The sequence below is a fragment of the Vitis riparia genome, chromosome 3 (genome assembly GCF_004353265.1).
Source record: "Vitis riparia cultivar Riparia Gloire de Montpellier isolate 1030 chromosome 3, EGFV_Vit.rip_1.0, whole genome shotgun sequence".
NCBI classification, from domain to species: Eukaryota; Viridiplantae; Streptophyta; class Magnoliopsida; order Vitales; family Vitaceae; genus Vitis; species Vitis riparia.
Genome location: NC_048433.1, coordinates 2,246,667 through 2,270,766, shown reverse-complemented (window position 1 = coordinate 2,270,766; position 24,100 = coordinate 2,246,667). Strand labels below are relative to the sequence as shown.

General features: G+C 36.8%; 3 protein-coding genes across 3 annotated transcripts; 1 reads left to right on the top strand and 2 right to left on the bottom strand.

The window, feature by feature from the left end:
• The first annotated feature begins 3,636 nt into the window (after positions 1-3,636).
• LOC117910854 lies at positions 3,637-4,578 on the top strand. The gene has a single exon (XM_034825032.1). It carries the CDS (start codon positions 3,642-3,644, stop codon positions 4,530-4,532), a length of 891 nt encoding a protein of 296 aa, XP_034680923.1. The 5' UTR covers positions 3,637-3,641; the 3' UTR covers positions 4,533-4,578.
• Positions 4,579-5,887: 1,309 nt separating this feature from the next.
• LOC117911394 (serine/threonine-protein kinase BSK1) lies at positions 5,888-13,088 on the bottom strand. The gene is made up of 9 exons (XM_034825750.1): positions 12,564-13,088; positions 11,714-11,849; positions 10,880-11,013; positions 10,666-10,771; positions 9,074-9,159; positions 7,631-7,819; positions 7,154-7,318; positions 6,949-7,062; positions 5,888-6,424 (listed from the first exon to the last, which is right to left on the bottom strand). Exons 1-9 carry the CDS (start codon positions 12,900-12,902, stop codon positions 6,170-6,172), a joined length of 1,524 nt encoding a protein of 507 aa, XP_034681641.1. The 5' UTR covers positions 12,903-13,088; the 3' UTR covers positions 5,888-6,169.
• A 3,638-nt stretch (positions 13,089-16,726) lies between these two features.
• LOC117911074 (protein ALTERED PHOSPHATE STARVATION RESPONSE 1) lies at positions 16,727-23,344 on the bottom strand. Its single transcript, XM_034825252.1, has 4 exons — positions 21,759-23,344; positions 21,304-21,521; positions 18,726-18,949; positions 16,727-18,312 (listed from the first exon to the last, which is right to left on the bottom strand). Exons 1-4 carry the CDS (start codon positions 23,026-23,028, stop codon positions 17,583-17,585), a joined length of 2,442 nt encoding a protein of 813 aa, XP_034681143.1. The 5' UTR covers positions 23,029-23,344; the 3' UTR covers positions 16,727-17,582.
• Positions 23,345-24,100: the final 756 nt, after the last annotated feature.

Sequence of the window (24,100 nt, the reverse complement as noted above, 5' to 3'; positions counted from 1 at the left end):
CAGGCTACACAAGGACTGATTTAAAGCCTGTTTTCCATAGACTAATCAAATAAGAATCTGCTAATACAATCAAGACCACACGGGGACTATGTATTATGTTGATTTGAAGCCCTTTGAGATGCCTTTTGTCTCAATAGGGAGTGACACCAACCATTCACATGGCCACTACAATTTTCACATGATTGACTGCAGCTGCCTCGTGTGCAGCCATTATAAAAAAGATTTAGGCAGATGCACACTTGTATGGATTATATATTGGGTTCATCATTGCCTTTCAAAATGAGTTGCAACTACAAACCAGCATAAGTACGACTGCAATCTTGTCTCCCATATCAGGATACCTCCATCAATTATGTAGCAAGATTATGGCGCAACAGTCTTAATTATGTGGTGTAGTTTAATATTTTTCTCATCAGCCATGCATGGTTATATGGAGGGAGACAAGGCAGCAATGCCACCATTCACCATGTATTTTAATGCATTATTTTATTAAATGTGAGATGGTGCTACACTAAGGTCAATGCAATAACAAGTTTAAAGAAGAAAACTGTTCATAGGAAATTATAAGTTGGGTAGGGGGACTCTGACTAGAAAATGGAAAACATGGTGTCTAGGTCAAATAAAAATCAAGTAATGAGTGAGAGTTGAGCAGATGAGATTCCTGATTTGCCTCTTCCCCCAAATATATATCAAGCAATTTCCAAGGGGGGAAGGAGTTGCAAATTGTAGGTGCTGAGTCTTCTCTAAGACAGGTGGCTTCTTCTCTGTCAGCTTTTGCATAGCCCCAACAGCCCTGAGGCTAATCTCCTTGGATGTCAAGGGAGAGGGTTAGTGATTTTGTTTCCAATCAGCAGGAGTAGCATGTGCATGGCAAAGAATTCAAAATTTGGAGCAGAGGGTTCTCAGCAGAAATCTAGAGATGGAGCTGTTTTGGGTGAGAAATAATCAAAGTTCCTGCTTTGGCCATGGCAGAATTCACAGAGGATGAAGGACTAGAATGCCTGTTTAGGCATCTTATGAAAACAAGAGTGTCCCTTCTCAATGTCCTCTACTGCTAGTTTAAAAGCCTCAATAGAGATAAGCCTTGAGCAAATACATGAATGCTTTGTACTTTTTCTACATAAATATACTCTCTTTTTTCCAAATTAACATTGTTGTTGTCATTTCCTTACCTTCATCAAAGCATTCCTTACACAGATGTTGATTTCAATCATATATGATGCAGAACCATACCTATGTAGATATTTTCTCATTACTATTACAGAAGACACCTGCGGGTGTATGCTTAAGGATCTGTTTGAAAAGCAGAGTGGCCTCTACCAACATGCAAACCCAGTAGGAAGGAGAAAAATGTTGCTACTGGTTGTTGTCACACAACAATTATATAGGCAAAAAAAAAACAAAAAGAAATGAATATAAGAATAGGATCAGAAAGTTGACTCCTATCAGAGGAGACCACTTGTGGGCTGCATATTCTGAGTTGTTTTCTAGGATCACATCATGTTAAGTTAAGCCTGTGATTTTCGAAGTTAAATTATTTGGGTGGTGAGTTGGAGAATTGGTTGGAGGGAGACAATGCATAAACATCGCTGAGATAGTATTTGCATCCAAATCAAAATCACATTAGCATTCATTGAGTTTTGGAGGGGAAGAGATTCTTCTTGTCTCCTCACTTCATAATATATATATTAAGCCTATGCCAGAGCAAGGCCAACCATCTGCAAATTGCAAGACTGATCTGTGGATTCAACTTCTCCCTAAGTATGGATTATATATTGGGTTCATCATTATCTTTCAAAATGAATTGCAATTACAAGCTAGCACACATGGAAAAGGTTAAACAAAACTAAACTGATGTCAAAGGAGCATTGGCATAGATACGAAACCTTTCACCCTGAAAATAAGCATATGACATATCTTCTAATCTAATCCAGGCTGCATTTTCTTTTTCCATAAACTAATCAGAAAAGAATCGAGCAAGTGATGTATTTTACAGTGATTTCAAGCCTGCCAAGATCCCTTTTGTCTTAAATAGGGTTGACACCATTCACATAATCACTTCAATTTCCATATTATAAGACTGAAGAGACCCTCTCGTGTGCATGTAATTGTAATTATGAATTGAGGTGAGGAACATTGAACAAACATTGGCAGACATTTGAGTTTAGATCTACTCAAAATGATGCTGTGAGTCAATGGGAGTTGAAAAGATAAGATTTCTTATTCCTCTCTACCACCATATATATATATATTGAGCAGATGCCAAGGGAGGAAGGGAACTTGCTAGATCTGACCTGCACATTGTTAGTGCCTGGCCTCCTGTAACAAAGATGGCTTCTTCTCTGTCAGTCCCGAAAACCGGTTCCATGCTCACTCAATCAGCTAGCCCTCTAGGCCTCATCCATTGATTCCTCAATTAGATGAGCCTTTGTGTAGATTAAGAAATTCTGAAACCACCTGTTCATAATCATCATTAAGGGACAATCTAAGTAGCCTGATGTATGCAGCATTGCTAAGGAACACGTCCAAGAACTACAATCAGTTTTGTGCAGAAGACCATAGTGAATAAGGGCCTTCAAATGAGGTTGAAGAATACTTACCGATATCCACAGCCAGTGGCAAGGAGATAAATGTTGCAAGAGCCAACTACTGTCCTCCGTAGTTTGTTCCTTCATAAAAAATGAAGGGCCTTGAGCTTATACTCTACCATTTTTTGTACCTGGTAAAAGTTAATCCCATTTGATTCTAATAATCAGATTTCCAAACAGATGAATCAAATGCAAGATCCATAAACATAATGCCATACAAATTGTTTTGATTGTCTTGTGTTGGTTTGTGATAACAAGCAGAGTTGAGACCTAGAACAGAAGGAAAAATCCTCATCAAATTCTTTTTGTTCAGATATTTCTGTGCTCATAATCATCAAACTTTTTCACTTTCTTGGTGAAATTTCCTACTCATATGATGTAGGGACAAGCAATATGACTATACCAACAAAAAGAAAAATGCGGGTTTGCTAGAAAATTAACTTTTCTTCTTCACAATATCCACAATATCAGATTAATTTTAAGGCCCTCTATCCTTAAAAGAAATTGCAAATCCTACTCAGAATATGCTTGCATGAGTGATGCAGACCTGTTGTCTTCTGAATATCAAATTTCACATTGGTGGAACATATGGAATTGAATTAGTCCCCATGTTTGGTTATTGTCACACAACTGTAATATACGCAAAAAAAGACGAGACAAAAAAAAATGATGTATATACATATATGAATAGGAGCAGAAAGATTACTTCTATCAGAGGAGATTTTGACTGCCACTCGTGGGCTGCATATACTATGAATTATTTCTAGGATCACATAATGTTAAGCTTGTGATTTTCAAAGTTAAATTAATTGGGTGGTGAGTTGGGGAACTGGTTGGAGGGAGACAATGACTAAACACCGCTGAGATATCATTAAGATCCAAATCATAACCACATTACCATTCATTGATTTTTGGAGAGGAAGGGATTCTTATTGTCTCCTGACTCCATTATATATACTGGGAAGATGATAGAGCAAGGCAAAGCATCTGCAAATTGCAAGGCCAAATTATAGATTCAACTTCCAGGCCTTCTTTTCTCCCAAGGAAGAAAAAATGGCTGTCACTCCTCTAAACCCAAAAGCCAATTACCATGCTCGCTCCATTAGCTTGCCCTCTAGGCCACACCCTCTCATTCCTGAATTTGATGAGCAGTTATGCAGATTACAAGCTTCTGAGGCCACCTCATCATCGTCAATAAGCCACAAACTTAGTGGCCTAAAAGATCTACATGATTGTGTAGACAATTTGCTTCTATTACCACTCACCCAACAGATCTTAGCCCAACACCGGCACAAGATATGGGTCGATGAGCTGATGGAGGGATCCCTCAGCCTATTAGATGCATGTGGCACTGCTAAGGAAGCATTGTTGCAGACAAAGGAATGTGTAAATGAACTTCAATCAACTCTACGCAGAAGGCGAAGAGGTGAATATAGGATCTCAACCAAGGTTGAGGAATATTTAACCTCTAGGAAGAAGGTGATGAAGGCAATCCACAAGGCCCTAAAGAATCTGAAGGGCATGAAGAACAAGTGCAGTTTCTCTCCCTTGAACACAGACTCTGAGGCTCTCTCCATGGTCAGCATGTTAAGAGAGGTGGAAATGGTGACTCTCACAGTGCTTGAATCTTTGTTATCCTCAATATCTGGATCAACTGTGAGATCAAAGTCAAGCAGCTGGTCTTTAGTTTCAAAACTGATCCACCACAAGCAGGTGGCGTGTGAGGAAGCACCAGCAGGCCTCACTGATTTTGAGGTGGATTCTGCATTGAACACCCTCATTGATCACAAGGGCAAATTAGTTAACCCAGTTCATGTTGATAATGTGCAAAATAAATTAGGGAATTTGGAGTCGAGCATTCAAGATCTTGAAGAAGGTCTAGAGTTCCTATCCAGGAGGTTGATCAAAACCAGGGTATCTCTCCTCAATATCCTCAATCACTAGGTTTTAGAACACATAATGTAGTATGTCATGGGCAAAGGCCTATCAATTTTTGCTTACTTGTACATGAATGAGAAATACAAATACAATCAATTCTCTTGTAAACATTTACAAATACAAATACAAATACTCATCATGTGATATATGAACTATGGTCTCATGAAGGTGGGGAATCACAGTAGAAGGCATTCGTGGCTTATCTAAGGAAAAAGAACCGCCTAAGATTTCATTACCATACAGGGAGCTAAACATTGTATACTTAGCTTTTACATAAAGGGGAGATGATCACAATGGGGGATCTAATTCTGTATCAGAAGTCAAGCCATGATAACTCATCATTTTGCAAGGTCACCTGCTGCCACTAGTCACAAGTTCCCAGAAAATTCCCTGCTCCTTTTCTTCCTTGTAGCCACATTCTCATCAAGCTGCTGAAAAACCCCACAACAAAGAGCAAATCTCCCTACAGGCTCAATGGGGGTAGCCATACATTCTGCAGTTCTACTCTCAGAAACCAAATGTCTTCTTCTCCACAGGGCAGCAGAGAAAAGGTTAGCATGAAATTTCATGTCACCACATCCAACCATTCTCACTTTGAAAAAAATTGAATCCCACATTTTAAAAATTGTAAAGATTAATTTTAATACAAAAAAATAGATTGTATTTTATACAACTATTCAAATGTGATTTAAGGCTATATACTGTTGTTGACTAGATATGATAAGATAGGATATCCATAGCTTAAGATAATATTTTTAATAAAACATGATATCTTTGAACAAAACCAAAGTATAAAGCAATGGTTACAAAACAATAATATCTAAATGCACAGGTGATATTGATATTGATAGGTACCTCTTCATTATCGTCACAGTATCCTTAATAGTATCAAATATAAATATGACATGCCTTGATTGGTTGCACTTTTTGGTAGGTACCTCTTCGGTGCTGTGGTCAAATTCTTCTTTGAATGTTGATTGGTTGCACTTTTTGGTAGTTACCTCTTCATTATCGTCACAGTATCCTTAATAGCATCAAACACACATATGATATGCCTTGATTGGTTGCACTTTTTGGTAGGCACCTCTTGGATGCTGTGTTCAAATTCTTCTTTGAATGAAATCTAGGTATAAAACAATGGCTACAAGGGAAAGGAACCTAAATGAACATGTAATAAAACCTGATTGATTGCAGTTTTCAGTAGGTACCCATTCGATATTATGAAAATTGTTGATAGTCACCACATTTTTCTCCTTGCAGAGGTTAATAGGTGCCTCTCTGGGTTTTTCTGCAGATGCTGAAGCCTGTGCCCACTACTCTCCTAATCAAATTCTTTAAAACAACTATAGGTGTTGATAATATAGATGAACTTGATATTATACACGTAGAAGAAGGTAGAAGACACAGTTGTGATGACTTATGACAAATGACTCACATGTATTTTTTACAGGTTGAGGCCGAGATTTTTAATTCAAAACAGTGAAACACACAGATATTAAATGCAATGAGAACAAGGTTTCTCTATAATACATTTTCAATTGATGGGCAAGTTCAATTCCCAACCCAGATTGTACACAAACTTGTTGTGACATGAAGAATCATGATGGTGGTTAATCAATTTATTCTGATTATTGGGTTTCTTTTCATGATCCTCTCCCACCTTTTTGCCTCTTCTCTTCAAGTCCAGCAGCTTCATTTAGCATGTCAGCAGCATCCTTGTGCATGTCCAATTTGGCAAGAGCCACTGATTGCATGTAGAAGGCCGTAGGCCAGTCTGGGTAGACGCATTGGGCTTGCATTGCATCTCTAAGGGCAGCATCTGGTTGGTCACACAGCAGATAGCATAGACTGCGCCGTGCATAAACAGTTGGGGACACCATGGTTCCCACATCTACAAACTGCTCCAGAAACAAAGCCAAAAGGACCACAAAGAGAATATCATGACACAGCTACTTCCTTTGCCCAATTCAAGAGATCTCTAAATCAAAATGGGCGCATGCACACATGGAGATGAATGACGAGCAAATTTGGGAGTGTTGGACATAACCAAAAAAACATTATATCATATGCACAGTAATTTAAGCATCAACTGTATGATTAGCTCTGAATAAATCAATTCTCTGCCTATATTTTTTACACAAATTGATGGGGTTTTGGATTCTTTTAATGTTGGAATACATAGCCAAAACAGAAGCCGATTAAGGAAAGCAACTGGGGCGGCTTGGGATCCTTTTAAGCAATACTGAGTGTTCATCCCTTTTTTACCCCTTTTGCCTTTTATGACTTACTGACTTCATAAAACCTTCAGAGAAAAGATGAGGAAACCTCCCAAAAATGTCCTACCTAATAGTGTAACCTATGGAGATACACCTTAGCATTTGCACAGCATCATACTTTGCATTGGAAGAGATAGAAATCATACCTGAGAATAACAATCAATGGCTGTTTTAAAATCCTTGTCACGGAATGCAAAGTCCCCACGCTTCCTTGCTTCCAGCATATCTCTCATCTGTTGGGTCCATTCTTGGAAGGACAACTGAACCAATACAACACCAAGATAAACCACTCCCCATTGGATGTAAGAGTATAGAGATGCCAAAAAAAACCTTCATCAACAACTCAATTACCTCATTGGTTCCTTCATCATCTCTGTAGTGTGTCATAACCAAGATCTGATGGATTGCTGTGAGGTCCAGTCGTGAACAGGCCTCACCCATTGGTGATAGAGGGTGCTGTGGGGTTGGTGGAGCATCCTCATGCTTTGGAATCCCAAGCATGACGTAAGATGGAACCTGTAACACCACAAAGATTATGATCAGGATTTTAAAAGAAAGGCGGCTAAGTGTAAAGCAGATTTTTGTTGGACCAAAAATTAGATCATTGATCAAAAAGTTAATAGGGGAATAAAAAGTAAATAGGAGAACAAAATCATATCCAGGAAGAACAGATTTTGCACTTGCAGCCATCTTATCAAAATCATGTGAAACAAGGAAAAAAATGTCTGGAAATATTTTTATAATTAATTGAGCACAAGGATAAAACAAGGAAGCATAGATTGAGGATTTATAAATGCAAATAGTCAAAGACAAGCACAGGTTCCTTACATCAGGTTTGGTTTTCAGTGGGGCAAGTGTTGCAACAAGGTCCTTTGTATTAGGCCGCTCTCTAGGTTCATATTGCAAACATTGAGAGGCAAGACCAACAACAGTTGTTGCTTCTTCTGTAGAGAAGTTTCCCTCCAAATGTGAGTCCATCAGAAGGATGATATTTTTGTCCCTTATCAAATCAAGAGCCTGAAAACAAGCACAGAGAATAAATTAATACTGCAGGTTCTATCCTGCTTTCACATGGATCATGCTTGAACATTTGTTATTCCATCATCACTGTCCAAGCCTCCTCCATCTGATGTACAAAAAATAACAATGGATCTTTCAGCATGCATGTTGAAGCCTATTGATTTATCTTCGAAGTAGAAATCATAATCCTATTACCTATGGTAGAATGAGACTCTTATACAGTTCATTCCCTACACAATATTATGGTTGATTCATCTACGTAGATCATCACATAAAATGATAAATGCATCTGTAATTAGAATCCAATAAGACAACAGCCAACAATATCTGGACTCTCCAACTTCACCCAGCATACCTGTGTTGATACAACAGGCCACGAGTCTGGGTGTGGGATCCTTGTCCGATACTCCTAGTTAGCTTGTTTGATTTATTTTTTTATTTTCAATGGCTTAATAGAGTTTCATTGAAAAAAGAGAGTTTGTTAGAAGTGAACTTGTATAAGAATATTTTAGATAAAAAGGAAAAAATGAAATAAAAGAGAAAAGAAAGGGAGTTCTTAACAAAGATATTTTTGCTTTTGATTGATTTCTAATTGATTTTTAGTTTTTATTTTTTTTCCATTTATTATGTCAAGGTTTAGCCTAGTCCCCTAAAATTTCTGAGACACCTATACATATCCATACAGAACACCTACACCACCTGAAACTCAAGCGACCACAGCAATATTTATTTCTGAATCTTTATATATCCATAAAAATCCACATGATGGAATTCAAATGAACTGTTTTGGTTTTGAATCATGCAAGAAATGTTCGAGGCAGAATTAGGAAAAAAACTGGAAAAGTGAAGCATGGTGTTTCTATAAGAAGAAAAGATGCCAATCCTGATCCATGTTGTATGACATCAAATAGTTCCATAAATAGCACTAATTAAAGAGAGGGCAAGGAAGCATATTGTTGAAGAAAACAGGGCAGTTGTTCACAGTAGGTGGTCTTTTATAAGTTGAGAATGATGAGAAAGATATGAACAGTTTAAGCTCAAAGGGGTGTAGGAGACTGTGTGAAGAATCAAAGGAAAATTAATCCCTTTTCCAACAGTCTCCTGTTTTGATTTAGTTACTTCAGACTAAACTGAGGGTCAATTTACACAACTGCAACCACAAGATCATGGTTTCCAGATTGTCAAACAAAAATGAAGCTATCTGTAATATTAACTAAGCATATAAGTTCATCACAAGTATAATTGACTCACATGACTTGGCGGGATATGCTTTCCACTTAGCAGATCCAAAAGGACAGTACCAAAGCTGTAAATAACACTTTCAGGGGTGACCCTTCCTACAATATACAGATTATAGCAATTACAGAAAGTACAAGTCCAAAAGATACAGAAAGATTGATCATGCGATCCAAAACAAGGAAATAATAGTCCTTACTAAAATAAATGACAGATAAGCACCTAGTTATCATGCACTGTAAAACAGTTGCCACATCTTTTCCTAATCAATCTGTGAAAACAAAAGGAACTTAATTTAAATATGTGAATGCCACGCCATGTGGTATTGCCATTTCATGCTACTCAAAAGGAGACATGTTTTGCAACCTTATTTGCATTGTCTCTTCCAAAGAACTGGAAGTTCAGAACTAAACTCATCAAAACTGGTACTAACAAGCGAATTAAAATTCCAATTATGATTTCAATACAAACTTGAACTCAAAATTTGTTGTCCAAAGTAGGGTTCCCAAAAATATTTTTTTTCTAGAACAAGAGGTCATTGTTTGCAAGAGCCCACACAAAGATTAGCAGATCCATATAACTATTTTAAAGAGCAGCCCAAGGATCAAATTAGCTAAAGATATCCACTTCTTCTCCCACAATAGATATCAAATAGCAATTTTGATATTTCATTGTAGAGTTAAAACCCTGAATCCAATTTTTTTGTCAAGGCCTTAAAGATTTCCATCTCCTCGGTGTTCTATTATTTCATTAACAATAATTAATTTTATCAAGTGCGTATCAAACACAAATACACTTAGGAACCCACTACTAAGGTGAGAAATTATTTCAGTCATAACCAGTGATGAATATAAATTGTATGCCCAGCCACTGGCAAAACAACACAATCACTCACAATTTGATTTCCATAATATCAGTTGTTCTACCAATGATTACCACTCAGCACTCTTCAAATCTTGTAATATGATTTCAAGTTAAATATTTGGAACCATGTTTGTTATCCTTTAAACAAGTATCAGTTACAGAGGCAAATCCGCATGTTTACTTCCACTAGAAACCTCTTTGTTCCTAATAAATAATTTTATGTGAAGAGTCTTCTTTCCCTCTTTAAGATTCCCCAAAGATCGACCACTATGGCACAAAGTCAAACAATGGAAGGTGGAAATTTCTGTCTGCATCTCCTCTGGTTTGTTAACAGGGATATGATACCATTTGCATTCATAGTAAAACAGAAACTGCAAAAGTTACATGGGATAGAATGCTGTAATACAAAGATACTAGCAAACTTTTCAAAACAAACATGTCATTTGGCAATAATTCAAATTGTAGCTTGTATATTTCAAATACAAAATAACACATTATCATGCAAGAGTAATCCAGTTCTTCACCAGTTTGTTTCAATTACCAATCAAGAACTGATTTTAAGTTTTAAAAATGTACAAAATTCTGAATGGGGGCAAAGGTTAAAGATGCACACCAAGTAGAACAACAAATTAGGAAAGTGAGTATAAGGAGAGCCAGACCAGTTTCACAACATTTTATGAAGTAGCGGAAAACTTAAATGACATTTGACAAACAAATAGATATCATTCAGATTAGAGAAGTACCATTTCTTAGATATTCCGGCGGTGTGTAGGCAAGATTTGTGCTATAACTTTTCCCATCTCTACTATTTTTCATCAAGCCAAAACATGAAAGCCGTGGGTCACCATCCTACAAAGTCCAATCAAAATATTAGATTATTACCTAGCTAAACATCAAACTATGTATAACAGTAGATAATAAACTCTAAAATTTTGAGAAAAGAATCCATTATAGCACCTCATCAAAGAGAACCCTATATGCATTCAGATCGTGGTACAATGAACGGCTTTCAGTACTACAAAAATCCAAGGCTTCAGCAATGAAAAGGGCTACTCTCAAACGCATGGCCCATTCAATGGTTTGATTTTCCCCTGTCAAGAAAGAAGAAAGACCTGAGTTTAATCTAAAACAAACAGTAATCCAACTTCCTAATTTCAACTTGAAACCAGAATAGAGTACAATATATCAAATTAATAAAACTCAAATACAAAAATTTGATAAACAGGGCAAAAAGTAAACCAAAAGAAAGCCAGAATGGAAAAAACAGAGAAATGGAAAAAGTAAACAATCTACAACCATGTATTCTATACCAATTAAAGTTCCAAAATAGACATCAATTGGACTTAGTCAGTACCAAAATAGACATCAATTGGACTTAGTCCCTAATACATATAATAGATTCATCCAATTCTTAGACACAGACAAATTTAATCAATCATTACAGAATCATCACCACCACCAAATGAAGCTGCATGCTCACGTACACAACTTGAGGACACAAATCCAGCTACATTACCAGCCTTTTCCCATATCCTCACCATCCCTTAAGATCACTATCATAGCTTGCCTCAAGGAAGCTGAATCCCAAATAGGCCATTAACACTAACTAAAAAATTATCTCATGCCTTAGTTAAATATTGCCAGCCATTTGGATACAAATTTCCAGACTCTAATAAAAACACATCTCAAAAGTTAGCACAGAGGTCAAATGAATAAAACAAACTAAGAACCAGCACAAAGGCATCGATTAGAGTGTAACATACAAAATTCAAATTCCAAATGAAAACATACAGTGGAATAAATGCTTAGCAAGAGTATCATTTGGCATGTACTCAGCAACAAGCAACCTCTCATCACCATCACAGCAATAACCAATCAGATTGGCAAGTCTCTGATGCCGCAACCTCCCAACACCCCAAGCCTCCTCCTAAAACAGTGAAAACCCACAAAATCAAACACACAAATACACACGGAACAATTTTTTTTTTTTGATAGGTAAAGAAAATTCATTAAGAGCCAAAAGGCTAGAGAAAGGGTATACACGTAGTATACCAAGTACAAATCAGCAAAAAACAAAAGGACGAGCAAGCCTGAATCAAAAGAACAAAAACGATGCCCAAAGAAGAGATTCACATCCTAAAACAGAAAATCCCACAAAATTAAACGCACGCCTACTGAAAGCAATCAAAAGAACAAGAAATGAGAGTCAATGAAGATGGTACATCCTAAAAGAGCAGAACCCATAAAATTAAACACACCCGCATATACAGCAATCAAAAGAATAAGAATGAGAGGGAAAGAGAGCTACATCCTAAAATAGCAAAAACCCATCAAAATTAAACACACACCCACATACAGCAATCAAAAGAAGAAGAAATGAGAACCAAAGAAGCATGTTCGATTACAGAACAGAAAAACCCACAAAACTAAACACACCAATACACACAGAAAAGAGTCGCATCCCAACACAGAAAAACCCACAAAATCAAAAACACAATACACAAACAGCTATCGATAAGAATAAGAAATGACAGCCATAGCAGAAAGTCACTTCCAAAAACAGCAAAACCCACAAAATTAAACACACCCACACACAGAAATCAAAAGAAGAACAAAACGAGAGCACACAAAAGAGAGTTACAGCGAACTGCTTCGGGTCCGGCCACGCCATCTTCGTAAATTTCTTCACGGCGATCCACCGACGGTTCTGGAGGCGACCCTTGTAGACGATATTGGGGGCCTTCTCGCCGCTCTCGGAGACGATGGAGTCAGAGCTGAAGTTATTAGTAGCTGCCTTAAGGTCCGAGAAGGAGAACTCGGAGAAGGATGGGACTCCCCCAGCGGCAGCCCCGTCGGCACCGCCGGCAGGGGAGGGAGGGCTGAAGGGTGGGTTCTGGGTATTGTGGCTGTTGTTGTGGTGATGCTGGTCATCTTTTTCTGGGTGTGTCTCTGTAAGGAACGACGATTCACAGCAGCCCATGATGACTCAGTGAGTGAGCTAACGAGTTGAAATGAGCTCGACCCAGTTATCCTTCCTTTTTGTGCTTCTTCTTCGGTGTCGTCTTCTACTTCTTCTTCAGTTGCTTTCTCCACTTTTACTTTTCCAACAGCGTTTTCATCACCAAATTGCCTTTGAAAAACATCCACAACACTTTATCTTCATTTCTCATGTGTTCGTAGCGCCTTTCCACATTACACATCTGTGATTTTTTTCTTGCTCTTTAATTCCCACTAAATTTGATTTTTTTTTCCCTATAAATATAAACTCAATTTATTCTTTTAAATATAGGTAATGTTTAAAATCAAAAAGTCAATGCTAAATATTCTTGAAAACACTTTGAAATTTTTTGAATTATATTTGAAAATATTCTAATTTTTCTTTAAAATTTAAGGATTAGAAGAGACACGACACGCTTATCAACTAAAAAATAAAAAATAGTTTTATACTATTATCAAAAAATATTTTTCATTTATTTTCATTTGTCATCTCAGTATTATAAAATAATTATTGAAATACATTGACCGATTACAAATAAAATATTATATATAAAAATTATTTTTTAAAACATAAAAAATAGTTTAAAATATTTTAGATTCTCGAACAATTTTTATTATTTTAAATATTATAAATTAGTTTTTAAAATTTATTTTCAAAAACTATTTTTTAAAATAATTTTCAAATAAAATCTTTAAAGACTTGGTAACTATTTTCGAAAATAGTTTTAAAAAATAATTTTTAAGAATATTTTTTTAAAACTATTATTTGATGTTTTATAGAATAAAAAACTGTTTAAAATCTAAAATGTTTTTAAGCAACTTTTAATATTTTTAAATATGGTTTGAAAATGATTTTTATACCTATTATTTTATTTTTAATCATTTTAGAAGTTTATATAATTATTTTTTAAACTAACCTCAAAAAACAAATAAAAATAATATAAAACAATTAAAATATTTTCTCCAAAAATACCATATTTTCTATTTTTTAAAATAAAAAATAAAAAATAGTTTTTAATTATCAAACATGTTTTTTAAATTTTTTATTTTGAAGAACAAAAAACTATTTTTTAAAAACAGTTACTAAACAAATCCTTAATTTCTCTTTTTTAATAGAATTCCTATAATTTGTGTAGAGTTTAACAACCACCTCAAAATTAATTTTTCATTTTTATACTTAAATAAAATAATAAAATTTAAAATTAACCTAAAATTACAATACTAAAATATTTCAAGTCCATTTTAGGAAACATCTCAAATTATTTCTACATAATATGACTCTTTCTTATATATATAATACTTTACTACCAGTTTCAATCTTTATTGAAGTTCTAAAAAGCTTTATAACAAATTTGAGAAAATAAAAATAAAAAATTAGATTAAATTATATTAAATTTTCTTATATTTTAAATTAAAAAAATTAATACCTCAATATTTTAAATAAATTTTAAAAATCATAATTTTAAAGAATTTTTATATTTTGCATAGGAGTACTTTCATTTCCCAATTTAAAAAATAAAAAATAAATTGTTTTTAAAAACAAGGAACAAAAAGGTGTTGTAGGGAAGTCTATTGCGTAAATGTGTTTGTGTGGGTGAATGAATGAGAGTGTGAGACAGCTAAGGTGGTGGATCCTAAGTGTGGTGGTGGTGGTGCGTGGTGAGAGGGCTAAGTCCTTTGGGGGCAGGACATGGTGAAAGTCAAGTGGGTACCTAAATTTACAGAACCCACACCCAAAAGAAGAGCAGCCAAATCATATCTTGTTCATGGGTCCTTGGGGAGGTTACCCAAATGTAAAGATCAAAACTGACCTATTTTTCAATTGGGTTTTGGCCCTTCATATCAGGGACACTTTACCTACCTAATCTGGGGGTGTATGAATTGAAAAGTCCTCTGTTTTGTGGGGGCATTACTTGTTGGTCTGTCCATTCCTAGCTGGATGCCCCCCCTCAATATACACTTTCTACACTTTTGTCCACTCACAAATCTCTACCAATAACTACCATCTAACTTTTAATATGGGTCTTTTTTTTTTTTTCTAGAACATTCTTTGCAGCTTGGTTTAGTAACATTTTTTCACTTCCCTCATGTGTTTAAGTTAGATTAAGGCCCATTTGGATTGACTTTCAATAAGTCCAAAACTATTTTTTAAGTTCAAGAACTCCCATGTTTGTTGGACTAATTTCATCTAAAGAATTTATGACTTAAAAATATTGTCTTTTATAAAAAAAAAATGTTTTCACTTATTAAAAAAAAATCATGTTAAATAACACTTTTACGATACTAATATGATCTTTTAAATTTTCCGACTTTGTTTTCTTTTCTTTTAGTTAAAATAAAAAATAAAAGGTTTTTCAAATTACGTGTAATGGTTCAACACTAATAAAAAAAGTCAGACCCAACAGGTTGGATATTTGAATATAATGCTATCAATAATTGTACTAATGCATATATGTGTGGCTTCCATCAATCGGCACTATTTTAAGTGATGAAAATTTCGATATTTATTTGATGAGAAATTGAAAAAAAATATATAATATAAATAAGAATAAGCATCCCTTAGGAATGGAAATCTGCCAAATAAGGATATACAATAGATGTGTTGAGGGCATAAATATATTTTTAATGAGTATTAAATGGAGATTGATTGAAAGGCATATATTCTTTACAAAAGGGTGAAAGTCTCCCATTTGGCACAATGCCAAGCACAAAAGGTCCTAATGCAAAAATGCATAAACAAGTGAATCACCAACAAGGGTTTTTCCATGGCACCACATATTAAAAAAGTGTCACCCAATCACAAGTGTACACTTGGTATAAATATTTAAATAGATAATTTATCTTTTTCATGAAATCAAACCCGAGACCATGTGCCTCTACCAATCGTACTCGAGACAAATGAATCATATTTGCCTCTACCAATCATACTCGAGACAAATGAATCATATTTCTTTCCGTCCTATCATAGTCTCATTGTTTATACTTAAGTCTCATTTTTTCATAATTTAATAATATCGCCCGAGTCCAAAGTTAGGTATAATACCAAATCAGTACCTACGAATTTCCTTACTAAAACAGAATTGGGAAACCTTAGCTCTGTTTCAAGCACACCTCAACTTGGAATTTGAGGGTGTCGAGTGTGAACGAGCAAACGGAGGAAGGAATCAAAGAGGCGCAGACTTCAAAGAGCTGTGGCCTACTAACATTTTCTAAGCCCATGTATTCAAAAGGACAAACTGCAGCGTGTATTATTTTCTACAGTGATATCAACCAGATAATCAATGACTCCGTGAAGACACTTTGTCATTTCATAGGAGGAGGGAGGACCACCACAGGCTAATCAGGACAAAGTATATTTGTTTGTAGTGGGATCTGATCTGATTTATAATATAGATAGATTTTCAACTATGCCAATCATTTCTATAATAGTTCTTCTACCCACCAATACCTATGAAATTATACCATATCCAGCAACTGCTTTGTCAAGCTTAATCCATTGTTTTCAAAGCCAGTAATCAGTGTTTATCATCACATCAGTCGTGCATCTGCATGGCCAAACTACAGAAAACCGTCTCCCAGAAACTATTGTCCTAATCAGCTATGACACTGCAAGACAGTGATAGAAAACACCATTATCAAAACTTACTTCATGGTTCGCCATCTTTGCTTCTTCACTGCTCTGCTGTTGTTTCCTAGCAGAGACCGGTCTCTGTGCTGCTGCATTCTGGGTTGGGGAGATGGCCCTTGATGAGCTTAGCCATCCTGTATATAGACCACAGACCAGGAGCTCATGGGACAAGATTCATCTTCGACAAAAGCTTATTAATTAAATAAAAGAATCATTGCGTCCAAACCACTCTAATCAAGTGCTTTCAAAATGCTCCAATGTCAAGATCTTCTGTACAATAACTTAATCTAAAGTGATCATTAAAATAAAGCAAAATTTATTTTTATAATTACAGCATATGATATATGGGCATTTCCACGACTTGCGTCGTGCTAAATTGCCCATAACCCTAGAATTCATCTTGGTGCAAAACTGTTTTGAGTGAAATCTGCTTCCTCCAAGGACCATCTCTGCCTGACCCAGCTGCCTGTGCTATTGATCTTTCCATGGAAAGCTGTTTTCCCAAACCCAAATGGGAAATAGTATGCTTAAAATGGGAGTTCCACTTATGCGTCTTCGTTCTCATTTTACACAGCTGCAAGACTAGCTCAGTAATGAAACCAATGGGCAACGACAAATTTGGTAAACATCACCCTCCACTTAACCCAGCAACAGCTTTGGAATCATCATTTTCGATCAAGGGAAACCAAATTGAAACCTAATTGGCTTTGCATCAATACTTCTTGTTTGGTATCTTGACCTTTCTTCCTTTGGAGACAATAACTCAATGGCAGTGGTTGTAGCTCAAAATGGAATTCCATTGGAGTTGGGACCAATGATATTCTCCAGGAATCTGAGCCACCAAAACAAACTGCTGCTCACATGAATCAGCCAAAATTTTCCTCACACCTGTCTTTCCCAAAGGGGCAGTGTGCTCCTCAAGTTGAGCTTCAGATAGTCTTGCAGGAAGGACCATATGCCATAGATAATGAACCAAAATTACCAACATGAAAGCAATGGATACGATTTCATTTCACTTGACACTATTAAAAACTCTCATGCCTCAGCAAGCTTATCTTCTTCAATTCGTTGCAAAAGCTCCTCATAGGCTCTCAAGGAGTTAGCTGTGAACCTCTCCATGGATTCAAAAATATGTTGCAAATTCGCATGTATACTATTATTACTGCTGGTTTCACTTTGGTACACAAGATGTCCAGCTAATGCGAGGCCGTCACTGTGCCCTGCAATCGGAACCATCTTTTTGTCCAAGGCTTGAATCTCCTTCTGAATCTTCTGGTCCTCCCTATCCAAGTCCTTAACTTTCCGCTCTAAATCCTTATCAACCACCGCCCTCTGGCGCATTTCTAGTCTACCCCGTTCCCAAAGCTGAAAAATACTCTTGGCAAAAACACGAATAGAGTCCACAACTTCTTTCTCAGAAATCCTATCCATAGCTTGTGACCACTGATTGCAAATTACAAATGCAGGAGGTGCACCCACCCTCCCAGGAGAGAAGGGAGCTATTCCATCTGCTGTTTCTTCTGGCTCATATAGAAGACATTTTACGAGCCAATTATTTAAGGCTCTGACATAACCCTTCTGGGCAGCAATCCAACTAGAGAACATTGAAGTCCAGTGAAGAAGATCACGTTCAAGCCGCAATGTAGCATCAAGATGGGCGTCACTAAGCTTGTGAGATGAAATGACATCTAAATTTCTAGCTTCTCGGATTGCTTGACACTGACTACGGTGACATTCAAGCATAGATTTCCACATCCTGGTTAGGCTGATGTAAATAAATTTCATATTAGCAACCAACAAGACAATGCAAAGAATAAACATCAACCATAAAGAGCTATGCAGAACTACAATTAAAACATGAAAAATTAGTTATCTTTGCCATGGCGAACTACAGAGACAATACTTCAGCAATTAACAACTAACATAAAAGTTGAAAATTCCATGCAGTCACTGTATCATAATTTTCAATTGGATTAACTTCATAAATATTTATTTATTCAAATTCATCCAACTCTACAGTATTATAAGTCAGTAGCTTTGATCGTGATGTTTAACAACTGTAGAACCTCAACCAGATTTAAAATAAGTCTGTAAAAACAAGAGTTATTACAAACAATAGCTGCAGATAGACAAATAGAACTACAAAAAACTACAAAAGAATTCATAAAAGTCACGTACCCTTGAATTAATTCATTTAGTTGTGGCCACAACTCATCATCTCTTAATTTATTTATCTTTAGAGAAATCTTTTCAACAACCTGAATGGAAATTCTTATTTTTGTGGAAAGACTCCTGATCATACTTCTGGTCGAATCAACTTTGTGAGCCTCAGCACCCCTTTCATCCAGACGCTTCAACTTCCGACTCTTCCTCTCATGGGCTACTCTCATCTTTTCCTCAACCTGAAAAAGAACATACATGGTTGTTCCCCATAGGGAGCCTATAAACAGGGATTCACAAGATATAACTTTAGGGAACAAAAGGGTCGGTCGAAGTAAAGGAAGGATACGAGATCTTTTATAAAGAAAAAGACAGGAAATTAAGTGAAGAAAACCGAGGCAGAATCAATGTTTCTTACTTATCTAAATCCATACTTAGAATCGAATAGATGGGAATCACCGAGTGCCATTTTATCCATGTGAGAATATTATGTGATGATATTTGAATTGATAAGAACTAATAACATAGATACATATGCCAACATAAGATGGTTGGTAGATTATGATTCCTATCCATGAAAGTATAGAAGGTGTGCAGATAAAGAGACCAGTCGGAAGACTAATAAGCAATGGCAGGACCAGTTAAAAATGAAATGCCTCCAAAAAAAGCCCTTCCAGAAACACATGCATGTGTGCACTCACAATTATAATAGAAAACAAAAAGAAGTCCCTTGATTGGTATCATGAGTTGAAGCCAAGCCACAACATAAACACGATGCATATTTCTTTCATGGCTTCATCATTTCAGAGGGGCAAGGGAAAAAAAGGAAGAGTATCTATAACCATATCTCTTTGGAGTTAGATCCTTTAAATTATTCTTTTAGCTTTGCTATTGGAGAGAGTTTCCACAAGTTCAAAATATATGTGGCCCTTAATCTCTTGCTTTGGACAGAAATAGAAGAATTTTGCCAAAGGACAGGGAGGAAAAAAGAAAAAAAAAAACCAAAACAAAATAGTGATGGGTTGAGCAAATTCTGAAAATGAAAATATCGAGACTTGCTTTTAAAGAATGGTTTCTTTCCTATTGGACATCCTCTAGTGCCTTAGCTTTGACTAAGTGATTAATGACCTTACAAATTAAAATATGGAATTTGATCGCATTAGCAAATACTTCCTCACGTCTACTTTCCTGTGATCTAGTCAACAGTCACCACTCTGTTCATGCACCTTAATTCCACAGATCTTAGCCAATACCATGATGATTATCTAATGTTCTGGTGGCAGTTATCTATCTGTGGTTTGAGTAGCTATATTTTAAGGTGCACATATATACACATGCAGCAAATACAACACAATCCCTGCACCCACACATTGCCAAAAGATATAATATCAGATCACCACTAAATGTTCTACAAGTTCCAATACAATCAACTTTCTTGGTTTCATAAATATACCAAAAGAAATAAAACGTTAGAACATTTTGTTAAACTATAATTAACGAAAACATTGAAATTTGTCAATCTTATGGCAGAAATATTGAATAAAAAATATAGCACTAAGGAAGAAAATTGAAAAATTATACTGCACCCAATCCCAAATGGTCGAATAAGACTCCCCCTCCCCTCTTTTTTTCCTTTTTTTTTTTTTTTTGTTTTTTAAGTCAAATAATTGCTCTTTGCTCTAAAAGGGACAAGCAAGCTTTAAGATGGAAAACTGGAACGATTTCTGGAAAGCAAGATTGATGGGTGAAGTGTGAAAACAAATAGTTGCCTTCACATCCCTCCATGGCCATGAGTTTCAAGAAATTGTCTACATTCTTCTGTCCAATATATAGAATGCATGTCAATGATATGGAATCCATAAGAAAGCTCGTCTACATAAGAATTATGACCAATGGAGACATTAAACATTAGAATGGACACAATTTGTGCCAGAAAACAGAATATGCTGCCAGATAAAGCAACTCCACAAAATCTCGAAATAAGGATACATTTATATATATGTCAAGTGCATGAGAATGCACCAAATGGGAACATGCAAGGACACAGAATTCTAGCTTGTTTCAGCGTGCTCATGTGGAAAGGATAATTATGAATTGTCTTTGATAATCAAGTTATAACATATCAGCCACATAGCAAATTTGCAGGCGCCGGTTTTTTTTTTTTTTCCCTCTTCAACAAAATAAAATTCAAAATACAAGAGCATTCTACTCCACATGTTTTGTTTTGATTAGAAAGACGTGCACTTATTTACAAATGTCCAAAATGGTTTCTGACACATCTGACAGGGGAACAAATGTCCAAACACGCCAACTGCTGACAAGGATAAGCATCCTAACATAATGGTGGATGATAAAGGAGAAATCATGAAACAAGATTGCAGTTAATTGTCACCACCACATGATTCCAGAAATAGAGAAGTGGGTGTATATAGGATGATGTAGACATGTACCATATAGTTCAGCTAAAGAAAATTTCCATTTGAACTAAAAATCCAAAACTACATAAATTAAAGTCTAACCCAAGATTGATTATGCAGAAAAATTAGAAGAAAAAAAAGGAGATGAAAAAGAAAAGGGGGAAAAAGAAAAAGCATACCTTGACTTCATCATAGAGTTTCTTCTCCCAAAGATGCAGCTTTTGTAAGGTAGAAGAGAGATTTCCTGATCTCATCCCGGCACCTCCATTAAATTCCAACTCCATAGGATCAGCCTTCTCAGCGGAAGCCGAGGACTCGGCATTTTTGGAAGTAGCAGGCTGTGAGGATACTAAAGCGGCTACCGAAGGAGAAATGGCATGCAACATCTTCGAAGAAACTGCTTTCAAAGAACCATAAAATTGAAAATCAGGGGCATGATGATCCAGTTATTGAACATTTTCGATTACATTCAAGTGAACCCAGATCCATATAACTACAATCAAATGCTTCACTCACTTAGCCATGAAATTATCACAGATGAAGCAATCTAACAAATAATAAAAACAAAGAGAAATAAGAACTCGAAAGGAGAGAAAGACGTGGAATATCAGAAGCTTTGTGGGAAAAATTTTACCTTGATTTTTTGGGTGGTATGGGTGCTTTCCCACCTCCAGCATTTTGGCAAGCTCATTTCCACACTCTGAAGCTCTCACAAACTGAACCTGAATTTCCCTCACCACCTCGTACATACCCCGAGGCCCGCCACGAGCTTTGAATGCAGCCACATTACCCCGATCTCCGGCCTTCTCCTCACTATCAACCACCTTCTTCTCCAACATATGCACCTCATACTCCACTCTGTCGTTATCCGCTGAAACACTCTGTCTCTGATAATGGGCATCCATATTATCCACCTTCTCGCTCTGATTCTCCATCATCTTTGCGTAATTGCCACCACCTCCATCGCCATCCACAAACTTCTGATTTCCGTGAATTTCCTTCACAACTTCATGCTGATAATCCTCATCTTCCAAATCAGGAATACCCTCCTCCTCTCTCAAATCTTTCGAGTCTCTACTAGGGGTATATGGAGGATAGTATTTATTATCATAACTCTCGAAAGGGTTAAAGAAGTCCCAAGCCGAGCTGCTAGGCGGTGATGGCGGTGGTGGAGGCGGTTTCGAAGATGACGCCCCCGTTGCCATAGCGGGCGATGAAGCCCCATACGGCTGCTGCGGCTGCTGGCCATAGTAGCCGTAATTTCCACCACCATAACCGTAGGGGTAAGAACTAGGATTATTGTTCGGATAGGCATATGAGTAGTACGAAGCTTCGCCCATGTGCATCTTCTCGGGACTCGCCGGCCGGTGCTGGTACGTCACCGACTGTGTGGCCTGATTTTTCATGTAATTCATGTTCACATTCATGAACCCTCTCGGAAATGAACTTAGGGCTTCCTCATCGTAACCGAGATGGTCCTGATAGCCATGACGAGGCGAATAGTGTTCGGAATGGTGGAGGGATTCCATGCTACCGTCTTCGTCGTCCGAATCCGAGTGAAAGTTAAGATGCGACCCGGAATTAGAATTCGAACGGTCGTTCAACGCAGCCGCCGCCGGCGACAAGCCCGAGGGCTCAGCCTTAAGTTTGATTTCCCTCTGAACCTCATGATCTCCTTTTTTCTGAACCGGCAGCGGCAGCACCGGCGACGCTGCTGACCCATCAAGATCCAGGTCAAAAAATTCCTGCAACGACCCTCCAATCATCTGCAAGCTCTTCATATACGCCACATGATACGCCGCAAAAGTGTACCTTTGCTGTATCGCGTCATCCAAGCAAGCACATCTCTCTCGGCAAAGCGCCACCGCCGGGAGATCATCAATCTTAGAAGTCGTACACCCCATGAAACCAAAACCCGCAAACAACCCAAAAAAACCCAACAATCAAAGCACTGAAAAAAGCATCTCAACCACTAAAACCATGTGAACCAGGGTGTTTGTTTCTCGGGAAAATTTCAGGAATTAGGGAGAGATAAGGGGTGAGAAAAGTGGAGGAGAGAGGAGAGAGACAGAAAGAAAGAAAGAGAAGAATCTTGACAGCGGAGCCTCTGTCGTTTTGGGTTGCAGAAGAGATGAAGAGAAGAGAGAGAAAAATCGCAGTACAGTGAGAGAGAGAGAGAGAGAGAGAGAGGGAAGAGAGGAGAGAGGAGAGAGAAGAGAGGAGGATCGTGAGTGTATCCCTTTCGGTGTTTATCTTCGGTGTGAGTGGGTATACTTTTCGGAGCACGCTCCTTTCACTTGTACACCTCGTTAAAATACGAAAATAAAAATAAATAATAAAATCAAATTTTCAAAGGGGTCAATTTTTAGAATTTTAGACCATTGCTTTCCAGGGAGAAAGTGGAGTTTCTAGAGAGAGAAAGCTCGGGTATGACAGAGGCTTTGACGCCTGTCGCCGCCGTTGGCAGCGGACGGGAGTACCTGCAATTCCAACAATACCCCTTCCAAATTACATAATTACAGCTGTATTTCTTTAACTAAAAAAGAACTGGGGTCTAGTTTTTTACCTTTTTTTTTTTTTTTGGAATACCATTCTTGTCTTTTTGGTTAAAAATATGTAATGATGGCGGTGGACCGACTTTTGAGTCGCCTTCTTTTTCCCAAAAAAAACAATTTCAAAATTATTTTCTATTTAATTTTTAAATTAAACAGATAAAATAAAAATAAAAAAATATTAACGGAATGTTCGTACCAACATGGAAAGTTGAATCCTTGGCATTCAAGTCACGGAAAATGTTTTCCAAGGAAAAAGCTTTTCCTCCCATGTATGTAACGGATAGAAAAATAGAAATTGAGTTGCTTCATCTACAATTTACTGCTTTTACTTCTCTCTCAATAAAGTTTCCAAGTTTCCATCATATGTAATTTCAATTTCACACCTCTTTCTGTTAGGAGAAATGTCCCTCTCATTTCCCAA